Below are 21,118 nucleotides of genomic sequence, written 5' to 3' on the forward strand. Positions count from 1 at the left end.
CATCGGCTAGAACAGCTGCTGAAAAGGTAGAACTTCTGTGACATGCTCATGCAGCTCCATCCGTGTCTAACCAAAAATACCTAGAAAACACAGAGCAGAAAGTCTATGCTAACATAGGTTACTGTACAATTTTGTTAGTCCAGTACTTTAAGGATGTAGACTTTTTCAGTGATGAAATTTGTGTTCAATTATGGGACAATGAATTTTGTTCTCAAATCATATTTTATTAATTTCTAACCATGCTAGTAACTTTTAGTTGTTGTTTATAACAAAGATTTGCAAAAGAAAATGTTGGGTTTGGTCCCCGTGAGCAATTATTGAGAAAGAATCTGAATAGAAAGGCAGATCCTACAGACTTCAGCAGCATATAGCAGGTATGACTTGGTAGTCACATGTAAACCAAATTTGGGTGTAAATCAAACAGGATTGAGTGACTGCAGGGCTGGATTGCTTCCTTTTCTCTAGTTTCTCACAAAACTTTTTGGAGTCAACTTCCTGTTTAGCTCAGGAGTGGCCAATTCTAACAGAAGCTTCAGTTCTCCTGTACACGCTTGGATTTATCAGAAGTCTTTTCTGTTGTTATTCTTGATCATGCTAATAACTTCAACACAATGTATAAAGCACATGAACATTTCTTTTCACTTGTTTGCTTTTAAAAGGTTTTTTTAAACAAAAGGCATATTTTTCCTGTACCTTGGTGCACCGCCTTTCTTCACTTTTCTATGTAAAATAAATAAAATATTTTGATCATAATAGGCTTAAAAAGTTTGATATAGATGAGCTACCTAACTATCAAATGTATCTTCATTTCACAGGAAGCAGGACACCATTGACAGGAATTAACCTTACGCTACACTGCTTGATCTTGATCCATATTCTAAATCAAAGTTAAGTTTGAGAGGAACAACTGATCACATCAATATAGACCACGTGAAAGAGAAACAGACTGGAAAATGAAATGAAGGGGGAGATTAGGCTTCTAAAGGATTCTGTGAGAGATATGCAGTAGTCTTACTTTTGGTCAAACCTGCTCTGCAAGAAGAACCTCTAGCACAGCATTTCAGCGTTTCGGTCTTCAGCAGGAAATGGTGACAGTGTGTGTCTCAGATACACCTACACAGTTATTCTGGGCAGCTTATTAGAGTGTGAGAGAAAGTCTGGTTTGGCTGTTTCACTTGAATTGCTTGAAAACAGTTTAGAAAACAATATTAAAAACTTAATGTATCTGGTAACTCTAAGTTTTTATATTCTATAAAACTCTTAAGTTAAAAACACATATCCCTGAAGCCAAAGTGATGAAGACTGAATCTTCTCTCCACATCACCCAGAATTACATAATGTAAATAAAATAACTGCATTGGAACCGCTGAAATTAACCAAATAAATGTGTTTTCTAAAATTCAGCAGGCAACAATATGATCTACAGAGCTAAACCATCAGAAGTATCTCAATTCACACTTCCAAGTGTAATCACAAAATACAGCATTTTGAAAAATAAATGGTGGTTAGAATTATTTAGACTATTTAGAGCATTTAGACTATTGTTTAATTATGATCCATTTCAATGGGAAGCTTTGGATTTATAATTTGGGACAATCTGAGTTATATCAAGAAAAAACTCTCCAAATCCTGTTTTGAATTTTAAATCCATCTAGAAATACTAGAAGTGCAAGAAACAAGCCACTTATATACTTGTTTGATCAGAATGAAATATAAACTACACAGTTCTTTGTATATTTTTTCATTTGAATGGGGGATATTTGAGCAAGGAGTTGGACTACATGATCTCTAGAGGTCCTCCAGTCCTAATTATTCTGTGATTCTGTTCTATGATTTGTCCATTAATGACCAGTTAATTTCTACCATGATGCAAACCTACTCAGCAGCTGTATTTGGGTCAAACTCACTCTCTGTTCATAGCTCTGCTTAAGTCACCTCAAATATTACTAAGCACTGGCCCGAAGAACTACATGATAGAAGGAACTTTCAGGGACAGATTCGCTTTTGGAACAAATACCAGCAAAAACACAGAAAGAGAAGAAGTGGCCCACTGACAACATATGGAGTCACAACTTTTATCATTTTACACAGAAGTGTGAAAACAAGAATAACAAAAAATGACAAGGCCAAAATTGATGAGAATATTATCACACAGGGGAAAAAGCTCCCCATTCCCAAAGTGGATTGAGAATCACTAAGTGCTACATTGATGACCTATACCAACATAAGAAAGTCTGCCAAAGCAAAAAAAATACCCACCTCCACATCCCTAAAATAAACAAATAGCAGGCTCTTTCCTTGGGCTTAGAGAGAAAGAAACCTCAGTACCTTGAGAAAAGGGCAGTCAACTTTGAAGACAGAGGATGTGGTATTTTTTTTTTTCAAATGATAACATAGATCTAAAGAACTTTTTCGTATTTTGAACAGACTTCCAGGCTTGTTAAAACTCCAGTGAAAGCAGAAGGATATATTAAAAGCACATTTATTCTTTAACCTACTCCATATCTTTGGCTCCACACCTATAAAAGTTAGAAGGGATATTTTAGCAGCTAAGTAAAAATAGGGACAACTTCAAGTAATATATTCTCCCAGTATTTCTCTGACCACACAGGTTTTAAACAATGAAAGAAAAAAGCCTCATCTAGAACATAATATGAAAAATTCCACACAGACTGGCGAAGCTCTGTAAATCTGATCTAGGATATGGCTGTATTATCAGCACTGATGGATAGGTGTTTTAGTGAAACACAGAAAGTTTTACTGTAGATACCCAGTCCAAATGGCTGGCGGGGTGTGCTGGTTTTGGCTGGGACAGAGTTTTTTTCTTTATAGTAGCTGGGATGGGGCTATGTTTTGGATTTGCACTGGAAACAGCGTTATTAACACAGGGATATGTTAGTTATTGCCGAGCAGTGCTTGCACAGAGCCAAGGCCTCTTCTGCTTTTCCCCCCACCCCACCAGCGAGCAGGCTGGGGGGGCACAAGGAGTTGGGAGGGGACACAGCCGGGACAGCTGACCCCAACTGACCCAAGGGACATCCCATGCCATAGGACGTCATGCTCAGCATAGAAAGCTGGGGAAGAAGAAGAAGGAAGGGGGGACGTTCGGAGTGATGGCGTTTGTCTTCCCAAGTCACCGTTAGGCGTGATGGAGCCCTGCTTTGCTGGAGATGGCTGAACTCCTGCCTGCCCATGGGAAGTGCTGAATGAATTCCTTGGTTTGCTTTGCTTGCATGCATGGCTTTTGCTTTACCTGTTAAACTGTCTTTACCTCAACCCATGAGTTTTACTTTTTTTCCGATTCTCTCCCCCATCCCACCGGAGGGGAGTGAGTCAGCGGCTGCATGGGGCTGAGTTGCCAGCTGGGGTTAAATCACGACAGGGGAGTAATATGTTAATATCACATAGAACAAAAACCAATTACATGGGCCTAGCCCAAGTTCATCAACAACTGTAGGATGAAATAGTCTTTGGATAAAATCCATTTGCTTTTTACATACTGCTGATCTGTTCAGTGGGACAGTAAATTTATCACTCCCCTTGTTAAATTTATTTTCCCTGTTATCATTCTCAAAGTATTTTGAAGACCAAACATTTCAGGGCAAGGTCTACCCCCTAGGCTACTACTGTTATTATACAGTCAGTTCAGGGTAAATATTCAACTCTCTCTGACTGAAACTTAGCAAACCAGAGCTCAGCACTGGGATTAAGCTTGGAACTGAATTTTCTGAACAGTACCGTCTGTCATAGAAAGCTACTCCACAAAGCTTTGTAAATCTTAGAAAGCACTAGCTATATTAAAAATGGTGTTCAACAATGTGACCTAGCAAATCATTTATTTTTGCGCATGTACCACAATTAATCCATCTATCTCGTTCTATCTTAAGAAAACCCACTTTATTAGTGAGTAAATGACAGCTCATAATTTGCTAGATTATTGAAAGCATATTAGTTTGTAATTATCAAACAAGGGCCTATTCTTAACCTCATGAATTTGTTTCTTTCATCTGATGAAAATAATCTGCAACGCTTAGTTGAAAGTCTTGACAAATGGGCATGAAACAATATTAGAAAGCAGAATGTCAAGCCTGACTTGAGAATGCATCCCAACTCCCTTTGTTTCAGACTAGAAATGCTGAAAATTAAATTACAGGGAATCTACCCACCTATTTTAATCTATAGTACTGCAATCCTATTTAAAAATTATGCCTCTCTCCCTTTAAATAAATGTAATAAATTCATCTGAGGTTTTGAAAGCATAATTTTGAACCTTGGTTGAAAGCTAGCTACTATGCTACAACTTCAACTCTTTACCTGTATAGTAGCTCAAAAATTAGGATGGTACCAAAAGAAGTCTTACAAAGCATTTCTTTTCTGTAGTTCGGTGTTCCCTCAGTGTTTGACTATGGTTGTGTGACATACCAGATTGTCTAAGTAATGGACCTACCTAGGATTATTTAGCATCCAAGATCATTCAGTGCATGTTAGGACAGCATCACTACAACTTCTTGTGGTCAATTTAAGACTAAATTGTGAAGGAATATGAAATAAGCTGAGTGAAGCTATAATGCTTACATTTTCATCACTGATGGCAAGTGATGACCTCCAAAGTTGGAGTCACATATATGTCAATCAACAAGCCTCAGCAGTTTAAAATATTCTGCAAGGGTAATATGATGCAATGTTCAGTGGAAACTTCAGGCAGGAAAGACATCTGCTGGAGCTAAAGCCAAAGTGGATTCTTTATACTAAAAACTCCTCAGATGAGTTCTCTTCTTCAAATCTCTGTTATAATGTTTAGCACATTGTAAGCATCACAAATACTGCAGCACTTCATAAACTAATGAAACTAAAAGTAAGCAACATGTATACAACTATGGACTAAGTGGGCAATGAACTACTGAAAAATAAAAGCTCACGTCAATTTGGGTTTGCTTTATAAAAAAATGTTTCCAATTTTGTAAAACTATATTAACTAATTAGGCAGTTAATTTTGAAAAGGGAACAACTGTTGTGCTATACATAGCTAAATGTTAGCAGAATCCTGTAGAATATTGTAACATTTTGAAGATAACTTGTCAGTAATTTCAGAGGTTAGAAAAATAAACTGCTGCTTTTTTCCTTTGATAAACAGACTATCTACTGGAATCTGACATTTATCAGGCTCACTAATAACACCTGTGCATCTCAGCATTTCCAGACAAAGTTTCTGAAGGTGCTTTTTCCCATTGTGAAGCTTAGTAAGGACACTTGCCATTGTGAAAGCTGGAGGAAAGAATGATACATGCCTTTGGGCAGACTGTTTGATTGGCAAAGTGGTATGTTGTGTTTCTGCCTCTGAAAGTGAGTGGTCTCAATATAAAGATAAAAAATTAAACCTGAAAGATCTAAAGCATTAGCAAATGCTATGAAAGTTACCACAGCTCTGTGCATGTGGATGAGTGTCACGTGGTGCAGCAGGATGTTAAAACTGACAGCTGTGAACAGTTGCCTTCAGAGAGGTCTATTATCACATTTTTTTTATTTTACAATGCCTACTTTCTGGGCCTCTAAACTAGGCTGAGATTAGTAAAAGTTTATTATAAATCTGAAGGAAAATCTTTCAGGCAACAAGAGAGTGAGGGTTTGGTGGGAAATTCCCAGTGACTCCTGCTACCAGCCAGAGCAAGCCAGCTCAGCTGCAGGCTCAGTCCACGGCTATCCCTGGAATTCAAAGGAGTTACTTCTTATTTGTACTTGTGATAAAAAGACATGTTTTCCATTCATGCTTCTAAGCAGAAGATCAGCGTAGCCTTACATTTTCTTCCTATGTCAGGAATGATCTATTAGTACAATTAAGATCAAGTTCACCTTTGATTTTATCTGTTTAGTAGTTCTGAGCATACAGGCACAGAACAAAGAAAGCTTACAATCTAAATGCTAGAAGCATCAAAGCTAAATTAATTTAAAACTATTAAATAAACACAACAAAGAGTACATTATGGAGGAAAAATTCCACATAGGTAGAGGAAGATAAATGTGACTTTTCCATCACTAATTCGTAGGATTTTATAACACAAGGTGGCTGAAGATCTAATGCTTTAGACTTACTAGTCACAAGGTAAACACCATTTCACCCAACTTTCTTATTTGCTTCTATTCCATTCCTTTTCCAGTGAAACCACATTTATGCAAGGCTTTAAGAAACCAGTCCAACGTTAACAAAACATATTTTAACAATACATAGCATTTACTATCAAATATATCCTGAAAGCTTTTGTTCTTCAAAGTTGGGAAGCTGAGACACACAAACTAATAATTATCCTGAAATGATTAGTTGCCATCATGTCTGATCTCAGCTAAAAGTTAGTAATACCCTACATTGGTCTGCATAAAGTAGAAGGCAAGGTACATGTTTATACAAAATATAAAGATTAATATATGAAGATTACTTTAACCTGTCCCACGTCAAGGGTAGAACTCTATGTATCACAATGAATTAATGACTTGGCAGTCACTAAGATGGGGGTTTAGGAACACATTAACCACTCATCTACCCAAAACTCTGCTCCAAGGTAAGAGACTGCAAGGATCTGCACCAATTAAAGAGCATGATTTAATGTGAGGATAGATTTTGTTACAGAGCTCAGTCTTTTATCTCCTGTGGAGACCTTTTGAAAATGTTCATGTAATTGTCTCTAATTGAAGTACACTACTCTATCTAGATCACAGATTATACTCAAGCACAACTTGCAATATTTTAAAAATACTTCAGAAGTAACAAATAGCAGTAACTATGAGCCACTTTTAAGTGTGAATTTACATAGAACAGACAGTTCTGTATCTACACTTTTCAGCTATATATTTCTGTATCTTCATCTCACTTATTTTGTGCTGAATCATGCACACCTATGAAAGAGGTGGTGGAAAGATAAAATACCTGTGTATGTTAGATTTAGAGGATGGATGTATGTTCATGGGACACATTTACATCATATGACTTCATGATCCCTCTCTTCCCAGCTTTGTTCTCATTGTGGGAACATATTAAAAAAAAGGTCACCTATCATGAACCAGGGCTTCAGTTATTGTTTTAGAAATTTTTTTTTGTCTCAAGAAGGGAAATTATTTCCTAACTTACTTTCAAGGCTGAGTTTTCCTGATTTTGAACCTGGACACTGTAGAGCACAATCACCCTAAAAACACACATAAGGAGGATCCGCTTGACCTCGTATAACATAGTGAAAACATTTGTATGATGTCCCCTGTTTGCCACCTGCTTCTATAAAGTGGTAAAAGATCTATGCTTGGACTGGCTGGAACGTGCAGTTCTCAATCAGACCATGGACTAGAGCAGTATCTCTCTAAAGCTGTTGCAGGACACAGTAAAATGCTGTACGTCTTTGGACACTATCTGTGCAAGGACTAAGGATAAATATTGGGGGGGGGGGCAACATTTTCATCAGAAAACCCATCCTTTGGGTGGAGCAGACATTTCATATCCCTGGGTAAATGATGATATGTCTGCGTGTTCATTTGATTCAATTCTGTTTGTTTACTCACAGACAGCCAATCATAAGACTTCGAATTCCTGTGCTTTCCAAGTTACTTCAGGCCAGCTGACCCACAATTATTAACTAAGGGAAGATTCCTATCCCATTCCAGCTGTGAAGTAAAACAAAGTAGTTAATCATCTTATGTTTGCTTATTCCCCTCTCTCTTCTCTCCTAGAGACACATAAAATTCTATCATACCCAGTAAATGTTCCAGGCACACAACTTAATTTCTACTGGTGCACATGCCTTGTGTTTTAGAAGTTGTTTCTATTCTTTCATCTATCTTATTCCAAACAGAGCTTTCCTGGTTCCTTCATTTTCTTTGAATGAATGGTTGTCCACCAGCTGCCTAGCTATTAATTTAGAAAGAACTGAGCAGAATTTGATATGCGATGTATCTTCAATGACTGGCTTCCCATCAAAATAGCACCTCAGTGGGTTTGAACTGCTTTGTGCAATGTTTTGAAGTGACTTGATCGGGTCATATACTTTGCAGTTTTGTTACATGAGGGCCTCTTATGAAAGTAACCTTTTAGATTGCTTGAATTTCCAAATCCATTAACATAAAGAAAGATTACCAATAAAATGGAACTATGGAAATATAGTATAGTCTATGATCAACCATCATGGTTTTTAAGCCTTTTTTCATGACTGAACACAATCAGTCCTTTTTTTTTTCTGCACATGAACACATACTTCATACGCGCCTGGTTTCTCCCTCCGCCTAATATACAGCCCAAACTCTTTGTTAATTATTTCACCGATCATTCACCATCATTCCCAGCATTTATGGTTTTCATGGTCATTCTTCAGAGTCTGTTCAGATCTACATTTTTATTAGTGTCTTTGTTTCAAATCATATTTTATTTAGTACAAAATACTGACATGACCTACATGGGACAATAAAAGAATAACCAAAATGAACAGTTTGTCTGGTCTTTGTGTTATGACCTGTTTGTTGATTCTCATAAATCCACATAATGTTATTTTCAAAAGGCACTTTCTATACAACTGGAAAAAATCACCATGTGAACAAAATCACTTCCACCAGTGTATAAAATTCTACTATAGCCCGCTGACTAAACTATCAAAAATTATACAAGTGTATTTAATCACAGTTAACTGTAATCATTAGTAAGCTGGTATTTATGAAAATCTTATTCAGTTATTTTCAAATGCAATCAGGACCCCAATATGTTTAAAACTACACTTCCTGTATGAATCTGGCAAGGTCAGGCTCTGGTTTCATGTATATCAATAATTAATCCAATTAAGCTTTGAAAAGGACTTGTTAATCTACTGTGTATGGAACATGAGCTGCCTGGAAGATATGAAGATGTAGGTCATGAGAAAACTGCCAAAAATGGAAGAAAAAAAAAAGACCCTTTTAAAATACTTTTGCACATGTTCTTGCACATGGAAGTAAGCAAACAAAGTGACAGCAGTGGAGTAAAAACAGAAGCTAAACTTTCAATGGTTAGTATAATTTAATTAGCTGTAAAGGAAAACCATTGAGGCACTGTTGTTCATGAAAGCCTATGGATTTCTTCCTCCAAAAGATAAGCTAAGTTAAGAATGTTTTGGAAACTTCAGATTAACACTGCACAGCTGTTGCTAGGGCCTGAATTTATGGGTAACAGCAACTGCTGAGGTTCTCTCCATCAAGACAGGGCTGAGGAAAGCCTTTAGCAGGGAAACGAGCAATGGGAGATTTACTAATTAGGAGAATTAATAGATATCTACCTTTTCATTAAAGCAGAATGCCATGCATGAGTGGACAGAATAAAGGGAGAGGAAGAAAGGAGGCAGAAAATGGGACTAAGAGTTGAAAAATTACAATGAAAAGCATGAAGCAAAGAAAGGCAGCAGTATAACCTGCTTCACAGTAAGATACAGAGAAAAGCAATGAATAGGCAACTTGGGAACGTTGCTGTCTATTCCTCTCCGTGTGTGGTCCCCAACTGTTTGTGATGTTGGGAAAAAATAGGGTATAATGAAAAAAGAGCTGGAAGGCATTAGCTGATAGAAATCTCATACTCTTATACTTTAAAGTGATAAACAGAACATTTGACTGTTTGCAATGAGGACAGGAGATGTGAGATAATGTAACAGCATTCTAACATATGTTATAGTATTGCTCATATATCTGAGTTTTGGAAAACACTAGCAGATAATCTATAAGAAGATACTAACAGCCTGTGCATTAACACTACATGGTGACTCAACATCAGAAAAGTGAACAAGGGTGGTAAAGTAACATTATCCTTATGAATAGCAAAAGTAGAAATATATGGGTACTGCCGTAGTGATAAGTTATCAGTGAGAGACCAAAATCCTGTGTTGGTTGATGAAAAAAATGTTACATAAACTTTAAATTACGAGTATTTCAGATTTATTTCTTACACGCCTCATCACCTGGCCATGACTACTAGAGCACTTCTTCTTGCCCTCTTTTCATGGAACAGAGGTATTTCAGCTGCTGCTACATCTCCACACTGCCTAGACTGAGACCTTAAAGATCCACTCTTACAGCATCTGCATTGCCTTTTACTTTTGCCTGAGCTTTAGCTTTAAGTATCTGCAGATGGCATCATGTTTATATCAAGCCTCTCAGAAACACAGCAATTTGACATCTGATGGAACTCCCTCTACTGGAAAAAAGGGAAAGATGCTGCAATAAGGTTCCTGTGGGTAAGCTACTCTTCCCTCTTCCTCACATGACGTTTAGGTGATCAGGGCAACGAACTGCTTGTTGTATTATAGGAACAGTCCTTCTTCACCCTTATATTATGTATAATACCTATGTTGATGATAGGGTGCCCCACTGCATGAGATAAGGGTTTCTTGACCCTCTGATTCTAAATGACCTCATACACCTTATCTATCACCTGAGGATACTTTATATACTTATTTAAAATGTGTGTGTATATATATGATCAATACATCTTATAAAGTCACTGACATCTGAAGATAAATGATAATTTCTTCTACTACAAAACCCTGATTAGCTCCAGCTTTGACTACCTGATTCTTCTTGGATATTGCAGACTCACAAGTAGTAACATAATGTAACAGAGATGGGCCCTCAGAGCCTTACTGATCATAAAACTGTATTGCTCTGCTATAAAAGCATTAAATTTAGATTACTGTACTATGAAATTGTCTTTTATGTAAACTAATCCCCCAATAGTTCTACTTATTACTAGGTTGAAACTGCTTCTGAAAGAAGCTGCATGAACTTAACACTGTGCTCTGACTTGGTGGGAATGACTAAAATCAGCTAATAAGTAAGTAATTCAGCATGAAACCTACTAACATAGTCACTGGGAGGAAAGGTTTAGGTGCTAATTCTTCTTGCAAAGGTAACAAAGAAATTAGGTGAGATTCCAAGAAATCACTACATGTTGTATTATACTGGAACATCTTATCAGCAGGACTAGGGAATATACATCTCATACCCTAGAACAGCATGACTGTTGTTGCAAAGCAAGTAACATTTATTTACTGTGATCATACAAAGTCATGTAAGGAACTGGTGAAAGCAGCTTACCTACACAAACATTGATGCATCTTTCCCTTCTGACATCACCAACAAGTGTCTTGGCTAGCTATGCTGTACAGAACTCTAATTTTAACAGAGATGCAGCAATTTAAACTAATTTTTCTACCCTACTACTACAAAATGAAAATTCCCTGTAAATACAGACAAAGTTGCTGGAAAAAATAATTGTCATTCTTGTATTTGATCAGCTAATTAAATTGTGGTATCAACTGAAGTCTAATGCTGATTCTTGAGTGTGATCCCAGCCTCTGTGGAAGTAATGTAAGCAGGACTTGCAAGAATATTTACTTATTCCTGTGAGATCAAATGATTACCAGAAGGGCTGTCTTCCTTTATTAGGAAATATGACATCAAAAGGCTTAGCAGGAAAATCTGCCTATCCTATGGAAACTTCACTTACCCAGGATGAATGGAATATTCCACAATTGTCTTAACAGAAGTCATGCAGGGATAGAGAGATTGCATAACGTCCTTAAGAAATCTATCCATTGTGATATCCCACCTAAGGAGTTAATGGCTGAGTACTCATTTGAGAAAAGTTCTGATCAATTTAATGATATCAAATAATCCAAAACACAAAGAATGTCCAGTTTTATTGAATAAGTTACAATATTCCTCTAATAGAAATGGAAATCTTTTCCACTTTCCATTAGGAACACCTGTAGAATCTCTCCTTCTTTAAATGAGAATTTTTAGACATTATTATCCCAAAGATAGGAACACTGACATTAAGGGTGGAAGAAAACTACCTATTACTCATCATTCTTCTTACTGAAACACTTCACATTGAAGAGTAACAGGATAATACACATTAACATGGAGCTGAATTTCTAGAGTGGGCACCAATTCTGGATCACTGGGTCCAGTTCTCTTTTGTTTCCTCTGTGCCCTGTCAAACCTTATGTGTTGCTGAGCCTCATGAAGGGCCAATGGTACCATGTTCAGCATTATTTACTGCTGTCAGCTACAGCAAGTAAATCAGAGCAAGGAAATCTGAGGCCTAGTTGTCCTCAAAGACAATTAGGTTATATAAAGCAAATTCCCTCACCCTGGGCGACTGGGCTCTAACTGTATAGTAATGCATAAAAATATTTGTTGTTTCCTATTCCATAAGAGTTTCATATTTCAAATGGACAGAGAGTTTAGTGAAGCCCTGCATCAGGCTCCTTCAGAAACAGCCCTTTAATTAGTATTTCCCATCAACTGAATAAAAAGTGCAGGCTTACCATAAGGGAGGACTGAATTGACATGAAGCCTTCTCTCTACTGCCAGGAGGGAGGCAGGGACTCAGCCACTCACTGGCATGAGCTGCCCCTGTGGGAATGGTACCAGAGGATCACTCTACCCACCTCATCCTGGAGTATGCTTTGCAAGCTCCCCCTATCCAGGTAAATATGACAATTTCTTTGGGGTTTTGATTATGTACGGGGGAAACTGAGAATTCATCTATTTCAGAAGAGAAGGGTTAAGATTAACAATACAGCAGAAGCAACATTTCACAGTTAATGCAGAAGTTTCACTTCTATACAATGGCAGAAGCGACATGGTCATTCATTCATATCCTGCTCCTTCACCATCTCTTGGAGATTTCATCACATTTTAAAAATTTATCTTAGTTCTGGCAGAATTGTGTTTTCAATCTTCCTCCAAATCTGAGTAAGTCCAAATAATATAACAACAATTCTAGCAAGGCTGCAGTTTATAATTTTCAAATAAATGTTTAACAATTGTTTTAAACTAGGATTGTTTGCACAATTTGTTCTTAAAAAACATAACTGACATGTATGTTTGTATTTCTGCTCAGGTTGAATAACGCACAGCTTTCAAACAGTTAAACACAGTAAGTATAAATCATCATGAATTTCTATCAAAGTCAATGGTAGGATGAATTTTGCTTGCCAGCTTGGTAATTATTACAGATATTACAGTGATGGATGATGATGCTACGTGCTACTGTAGCTTGAGGACTGGTTAAATTAGAAAATATACACTTACTGTTTGAGAAAAATAGGATGACACAGTTCCTCATATGCCTTTTTTTCTATTTGACCATTAGACTTTAATTTTGCATTGCTGGCCAGAAGAATAGCAGGCCATTTGTACACAATTATTGCTGTAAACAGATTGGGAATTTTCAAATATTCCAGAGACATAGCTACTGCACGTATACAGAGCAGCGCAGCAGCACACACATGAAAAATCTAAATGGAGAACTTAGCACATGTCCTTGTCATTTGCAATACTCAGCATGTGCTGTGGAAATGGCCTATGCATCCACACTGAAATTTAATGTGGACAAGATGCATCAAGCTGAGTATACATGCAGAAGCCACGTACAAAGTGCTTATTCATGTACTTCTGCCTGGGAATTCCCAGGCAAAGCACGGGAGCCATAAGCAATGGTTCCTATTAAGATTGCAATCTAGGTTTATATTTTTTTGAAAAGGAGAATTTTATTGATTAGTATTACTGTACTGAGACACTGTGAAGTATGTTCTCATTATACTTTAATTTTTCAAATACACAAATCTTCACCTCAATTTACTCCAAACCTGAAAATCTCAGCCCAGTAATTTTTTCCATTGTACATTTAAGGTATTGTTGCATGAACTTGTAACATGCTGGTTAAACAAACAAAGTACTATGACTAAGTACTGATTCAAGAAATAATGTTTGTTGGAGACATCATGATTCTCTGAGTAAATATCAGAATGGAAAAGAATAAGAAACGTTTAACAAATATCTAGCTTTTTATGTCTTTCCAATGAGTTTCACCAAACACTTGGTGAAACATCCATTCTTGAATGTTTTACAAATGCTCCATTAATGCTGGAAGCTCTAGACACACCAAGAATGAAATGAAGATCGAACGTTGTGAATCACCATTCCCCATCACTGACAGAGTAACGAATTATTGTGAGGAACCACAAAGCAGGCACAGCCTTGGATTAGCAAATCTCTGAGCAATGTGCTGAAAAGGTTTGACTGCCATCTACAGATAAGAGTAATTAGTGCACTGCTAGCAACAACAACAAAAATACTACAAGCCTAATAAACATGCAGTGCAGATATTAGAGGAAAACTAATTATTCATGTATGTATAAAACAAGGGAGATAACCTGAAAAGCTTTTTAAGTTTTTTTCTGGTAAAAATACAACAGCACACAGAAACACCAGCTTCCTTCATTCTCTAGAGTGGTTTGAGATCTAATAGATACAAAACCACTGTCTACTACCGGCTAAATATTACTAGATAAAAGTGCAAAGTATTAACATTTTCCTTGTATTTAAACTAGGAATTATTAAATGCTGATTTTCACGTATCAAGTTCTTAGTTAAAATTGTCTTAAATAACTTCTCTCATACAGAGTCATTTGTTAGCAAAACCACAAGACTTTTAACTGTATTGTAAATATCTAATCATACGTATACTGTCCAAATACTTGTAGGTGGGTATAGCTCTATAAACATCTTCTATTTAGACTTATCTGTTAAATTTAGGCTTCCTAATCAGGCTAGCTCTCTCTAGGCAGAACATATGCCAACATATCACAACGCAAGTAACCGTATAAAGATTTTCCTTCAGCTGTTCAGCACAGCTAGCACAGTAGTTCAGTTCACCCTTGTCAAACATATCCCTCCTCTTTTCACTCTGCCTTAAAGCCACTTTCTTTCCTTCAACAGCTGCTGCCAAGCTGTCTTTACTTCCTCTCCAAGCTAGCTAACTAGCTAAGCAGTTACCCTGCTAAAATCCTCTTTCAAAAGTTTTGTCCTAAACTTGCAGAATAATTGCATGGCAAAAGGAAAAGAGATCAGTAAAGCCATGGATTTTAGGGGTTGAGGATGAATAACAAAAGGACTTAGAACCGTTCTAAATAGTATCTCTGTAATTAAACTAAATTACTATATCTAAACACCACATGCAACTGTTCTCAAGAATTATTCTGCATAGATCAGTATTTCATATAAAAGTTTAAATGCAGTGTATTTAAACAAAAAAAAGCTAGCAGACAGAAAAGTCTGTGGGCCCAAGCTGAAGTTAGCCTTGTCACTTTCCAAGTCCTTCAGCAGCCTGAACCAAGCACAGTATTCCAGTAGCCAGAGATATCTGACTTCTCAGTATTACTTTTGTACATGAAGAAGGAAAGGTAATAATGGCATTTTTATGCTCTTATACCTCAGTAGAAAATCCTTTCTATCTTAATCTGTTACCTTCTGCAGTCTTTTCATTCATTAATGATTCCCATTTTTTCCACCCATGAAGTATATGCCTTTCGGATAGTTTTTCTTTATATATAGTTTTACTAATTCTCAACCCTTTTTCTACTTATAAGAAGAAAGATTGAAAAACAAAGACATTCAAAACCTCCCTTCCTGCTTAAAATGCTTACTAGAGATCAACATAAAAATGAGAGAAGCTGCCTTTATGTCAGAGCATTGAGTGCACTAATATACTTTAACAGTCCTGACCAGTCCCAACTGGAGTCTCCACCTACACCCTCTCCTCCAAGGCCCAGCAGCTCTATTTAAGCTCAGCCCTGGGACATTAGTCTCTATCTGAGCTGGTCTCCAGCCACACCCATACCCATGCCCATGCCTGTGTTCCTGCCCAACCTTGAGAAGAAACCGATGAGATTACAATAGAGTTACTATTTGAAACCTGGAATTGTCAGCAGGTAAGAATGACTAGGCATACTATTGACAAAACGCTTGCACATCAGTATATGAAAATTTAAAACTGGTATATTTACGACATTTAAATAAAGCCACATTTAACAGAAAATGCAGCAACTTTTTTTTTAGTTCCCATTAGGCCAAGCTTTAAAAACACCTTTGTTTAGGCTCTTCCATATATATCTTGGAGATAAGTTGACTTAGACCACCTTCATGAAAACTGAATTTCAGTTGAATATGCTGTTCAAGCGAAATGTTTCCTATAGCTGTACCTGCTTTGACTATACATTCTTTGGCAAATGTTTGTGACAGAGTAACATTCATTTTACAGCAAAGCAGCTGCAGCACTGGACTGAAAATGGAGGAACATGAGTTTAGCAGCTTGTTAAGACCTGGAATTAAAATTCTATCAGTAAATCAGGGTATCTTCAGAAGTAAATAAGTTCATTAACTACTACTGCAGCTAAGCAGCTCTAAGGATGGTAACGATATCTTATGAAGTAATGAGACCAAAACTGAGAACCAAGGCAGATCACACAAGTAATGCCTCAAAGTGCAACAAATTCTGATTTGGAATACTACTTAACATATGACTTATTTGGGGGTTTTGAGAACTTGGAACATGAAGTTAGGCCTCAACTCTTCACCTAAGGTACAGATAGTCACCAAAACAACCCTTTAATACCATGTTTACAGATGCTGTTTATACCGGTGAGGTGTCAATTCATTTTTATAAATTTTTTTTTTTTTTTCCTGATTGACTTTTAGGCATAGAGATGAATCATTAAATTCCTGGTAAAAAGACCTCTGTACTATACACCAACCAGCCTGACTGCAGTCCCCAGGGCAGTTATAGCATAAATCCTGCTGGAAGCTGTACCTAGGGCAAGGACAGGAGGGTGGCTGGGAACAGCCATCATAGATTTATGAAGGGAAAATCATGCCTGACTAACCCAGTCTCCTTCCATATGGAGATGACCGGCTTAGGCAAGTGCAGCAAATGTTGTTTACCTTAACTTTAGCAAGGCTTTTGACACAGTTTCTGTGGCATTCACAGTATTATCATTAAAATGCTGAGACATGCTTTGGTTAGACGGATTATAAAATGAGCGGAAAATTGCCTGCACCATGAGGCTCGGAGGGTTGTGATCAACAGTATGAAGTCCAGCTGAAGCCTGGTCACCAGTGGCACTCCTCAGGAGTTGGGATACAGTGGCCGATACTATTGAAAGTATCTGGGCATAGATGATGGGACAGAGGGACACAATGGAAGTTTGAGGAGGACCCAAAAATCTGGGTGCAAGTGGTTTGTAAGGCTATTGTTTAAAGGAAACTCAGCCTTTTCAAGGCTGGAAAAATGGGCTGACTTCTGACAAGGCTCAACAAAGGCAAACGCAAAGCCATACAGCTGGTGACAGAATAATGCCATGTAACAGCATGGGCCGGGGCCAAATGGCAAGGCAGCAGACCTGCAGAAGAAGACCTGGGGTTCTGGTGGATGGCAAGTTGACCGTGAATCAGCAGTATGCCTTGTTGCAATGCAGCCTAGTATTGCTGTTTGACTTACGCTAGCAAAAGGTAAAGGGAAGTGATTCTTCCTTCTGTTCCAGCACTTGTGTGACCACATCTGGATAGAGTTGAGATCTCCACTACAGGAAGGAGACCGACACACTGGAGCAAGTTCAGTCAAGGTCCACCAAGATATTCAGACCACAAAATACACAGAAGACCTGGGGCTCTTCAGTCTTAAGAATGTGGGAGAAGGAAATCTTACCACTGTTATAAATTACCTCATAGAAATGCCTAGAAATGAGGGAACCAAACTCTTCTTGCAGATGCATATTGACAGCATGAGAGACAATGGATACAAGTTGCAACAAATTAAATTGACATTAGATCTTGGGAGACACTTTTCACAATGGGTAGTCAAACACTGGACCAGGCTGCCCAGAGAGCTTGTGGGATCTCCATTGCTGAAGATGCTCAGAATTCAACTGGATAGGGTCCTGAACAACCTGACCTAAGTTGGGCTTGCTTTGAGCAGGGGTTTAAACCAGAAAGCTTTCAGAGATGGCTTCCAACCAAAACTACTCAATAGGTCTAAACATATGCAATGGACTTAAGAGAAATGTTGAGTCACCATCCCTGGAGGTATTTAAAAGACGTGTCAATGTGGTGCTTAGGGACATGGTTTGGTGGTGGACTTGGCAGTGTTAGGTTTATAGTTGGGACTCGATGATCTTAAAGGTCTTTTCCAACCTAAATGATTCTACGTTTCTATGATTTTAACTATGTAATCAGTGTCAAAATAGCAAACTAACTTTGCTTGAATGAATGCACCAATATATGCTGGAGGCCACCCAGCTTGCCAGAAAAGGCCCTGGGAGTGCTTACAGACACCAAGTTGAAGATGAACCAGCAATGTGCCCTTGCTGCAAAGAAGGCCGATGGTATCCTGGGCTGCATCCAGCAGAGTGTTCCCAGCAGGTCGAGGAAGGTGATCCTTCCCCTCTGCTCAGCACTGGTGAGGCCACACCTGGAGTGCTGGTTCCAGTTCTGCGCTCCCCAGTACAAGAGAGATAGGGACATACTGGACAGAGTCCAACAATGGGCCACCAAGATCAGTAAGGGATGGAGCATCTCTCCTATAAGGAGAGGCTGAGAGAACTGGGACTGTTCAGCCTGGAGAAGAGCAGGTTCAGGGGGATTTTATCAAATTATATAAATACCTGTAGGGAGGGTGCAAGGAGGACAGAGCCAGGCTCTGTTCAGTGGTGCCCAGTGATAGGACCAGAGGCAACAGGCACAAACTGAAGCATAGGAGCTTCCCTCCGAACATCAGGAAACACTTTTTTACTGTGAGGGTGACCAAGCACTGGAACAGGTTGCCCAGGGAACTTGTGGAGTTTCCATCTTCAGGAATATTCAAAAGCCATCTAGACATGTTCCTGGGCCACCAGATACACGTGTCCCTGCATGGGGCTGGACAAGATGACCTCCGGAGGTCCCTTCCTATCGCAATTATTCTGTGTGATTCTGTGTGTAAATTAAGATGTTTTAATGGGTCCAAAAGACCTGGTAAGGAGTCCTTATAGAAAAAAAGAAAATAGTTCTGTAAAAAGAAACTCACTGTAAAAAGAAACAAGCTTCTCTGTAATGGAAATGCAACATATTGCCAAAGAAATGGAAAATTATTGAAGACAGAAAGAATGCAACATGGATAAGGATAGTTCCATTATATGCAAATATCAAACAATTCTGGGAACACAGACAATTCAACATTCACTGCAAAGGAAAAGAAGAAGAAGCTTTTGCAAAATCTATCATTAGACTGTAAAATGCACTGCAAAGATCTCAGCAATCTTGTTTTGTATAATCTTGAGACATTACCATATAGCAAGTCCTTACCTGTGTTATGAGCTATGTGTTCCAAATTAAGTCTGCACGTTTGTATGCCAGTAACCATGCACATTACAGGCCCCTGGAACAAACTAGCTTTCTGTGTAACTACACAGAACTATTAAAAAACATTAAGTATGTGTTTCAAAAATCAAGAACTGAGATGTCAGAATACTTCTATACCCTAAGATGCAAGAGACCCCCTGGTATCCAGTGATCACTAGAAGTGCTGTGAGGACCTTTCCTGCCCTTTATATTTTAAGTCCAGTTGTGTGATGAACATTATCAATGCACTCCATTGTACAACAAAGAACTGTATCATGAGGTAACATGAATAAAATTATATACTAACCATGGCAGTATACAAAAGCTTGTCTGAGATATGCCAGTTGCTAAGCTTTTACAGGTAACACAGGGCTGTTTCAATTATCTACAGTGTATTTCTCTGATATGACACATGCCTCTAAGTACCTGCCTGCTAATATGCTTAAATTCTCTCAGCATTTCTGCCTTCAGCATATATTTAAATTTTTACTGACATCATCTTTATAGCATTAAAAATATACATAAAATCTCCTTCATAAGGAATCTTCCCATAAAGTAATTTTAAGATACTTAAGGTTGTTCATAGCCTTCCATTTTACCAGATGTACCAAAGCTGAGGAAGCTATATTTTATAGGACAGAGAGACATATTCTCCTTTTATATGTTCCTTTGTTTTGCTGACATTCTATTACCTACTACTTGAAGCAGTATGAGAGAACTAGGAAGACTTTCTACAGTTTATTCTCTTTTATTATTTAAATTTTTCATAACTATACCTTCCTACAAATATTAGAGTGCAAATGAGCTTTCATCATCTACTACTTAAAACTTTCCCACAGAATTTATGATTACTGACATTAATCTATTTAATAAATAATGATGTTAATGATGGAACTCTTTTGTCTCAATTATATACCTCATCATCAAAACATTTATTATTCCACATACAGGACTATCTTCTCATATGGCTATATCATCCATAAATTTTCTCTAAATATTTTCAGAAAATTTATAATTTCAATTGAATTCCCAACATAGGATATGAATATTGGATTAATTGTAAGTATCATGTGTTGAAATTTTGCATTTTCCAAATATGTTTACATTGTGGAAAAGAAAAGGAGGTCTGTTCAGACAAGGCCATGGAAGCGAGGAAAAGGAAAGTAAAGATGTATTTAATTTACACTTAGAGACTTCAGCCTTTTTTTCTTACCTGAGTACCCAAACAAGCAACCATCATGTGAGTGAGAAGTTTAGCTGCAAACATTGCACACCTGGTGCAGAAAAGGTGGGAGATAATAGCCAAAGTGAAACCTACACAGAAACAGAAAAGAAAAAGGAAATTTAAAGCTTAGGCTAATATACGATGCTAGATAAGAACAACAATGCTGGATCTCTTCAAGGCACAGATCATTAAAAAAACAGATAAAAAAACCCCAACCCAAAACTTACAGAGAGAATATGTTCACTTTGGTTCACACTGGGATCATTCATGAATTTTTTACTGAAGTACTAACATCTATCTAACTTTTATAAAATACTGCATATTGTAAACAAGTCATTTTTGCAAAGTTGTTTTTTTTTTTTTAATTTCTGCATGATGTGGATGATTGTCATAATAGTTAAATGTAAAGCAAAGGCAACTCTTTAGTGTTCATATTACTGCATCCAAAAATGCTTTTAGAAATTAATAAATAAAAAATTTCCTCCAGCTGGGTAGCACTGCTTTAGGAGATAGCTATAACCTTCTAAAAGCCAGTCTGCCATTTCATCTGCATTCAGTGTAGAAATCTATTATAGCAGTACTCAGAAAGAATAACACCACTTTTCATTTCACTAATTCATTGTGAACATGAACAGAAGTGGGAAGGGTCCCTTGCCTACCAGTAAGTAGTTCTTGGAA

At 37.6% G+C, this 21,118-nt stretch overlaps 1 protein-coding gene across 2 annotated transcripts in view; it reads right to left on the reverse strand.

The window, feature by feature from the left end:
* The window catches only part of ADGRV1 (adhesion G protein-coupled receptor V1), a 295,859-nt gene that overhangs the window by 141,022 nt on the left and 133,719 nt on the right, over positions 1-21,118 (reverse strand). For both annotated transcript variants that reach the window (XM_052777368.1, XM_052777366.1), the window contains one exon: positions 20,429-20,529. In XM_052777368.1, coding sequence (XP_052633328.1) covers positions 20,429-20,529 — 101 coding nt within the window. The remainder of the gene's footprint in view (positions 1-20,428; positions 20,530-21,118) is intronic.

Source organism: Harpia harpyja, chromosome Z (assembly GCF_026419915.1).
Source record: "Harpia harpyja isolate bHarHar1 chromosome Z, bHarHar1 primary haplotype, whole genome shotgun sequence".
Classification (NCBI taxonomy): Eukaryota; Metazoa; Chordata; class Aves; order Accipitriformes; family Accipitridae; genus Harpia; species Harpia harpyja.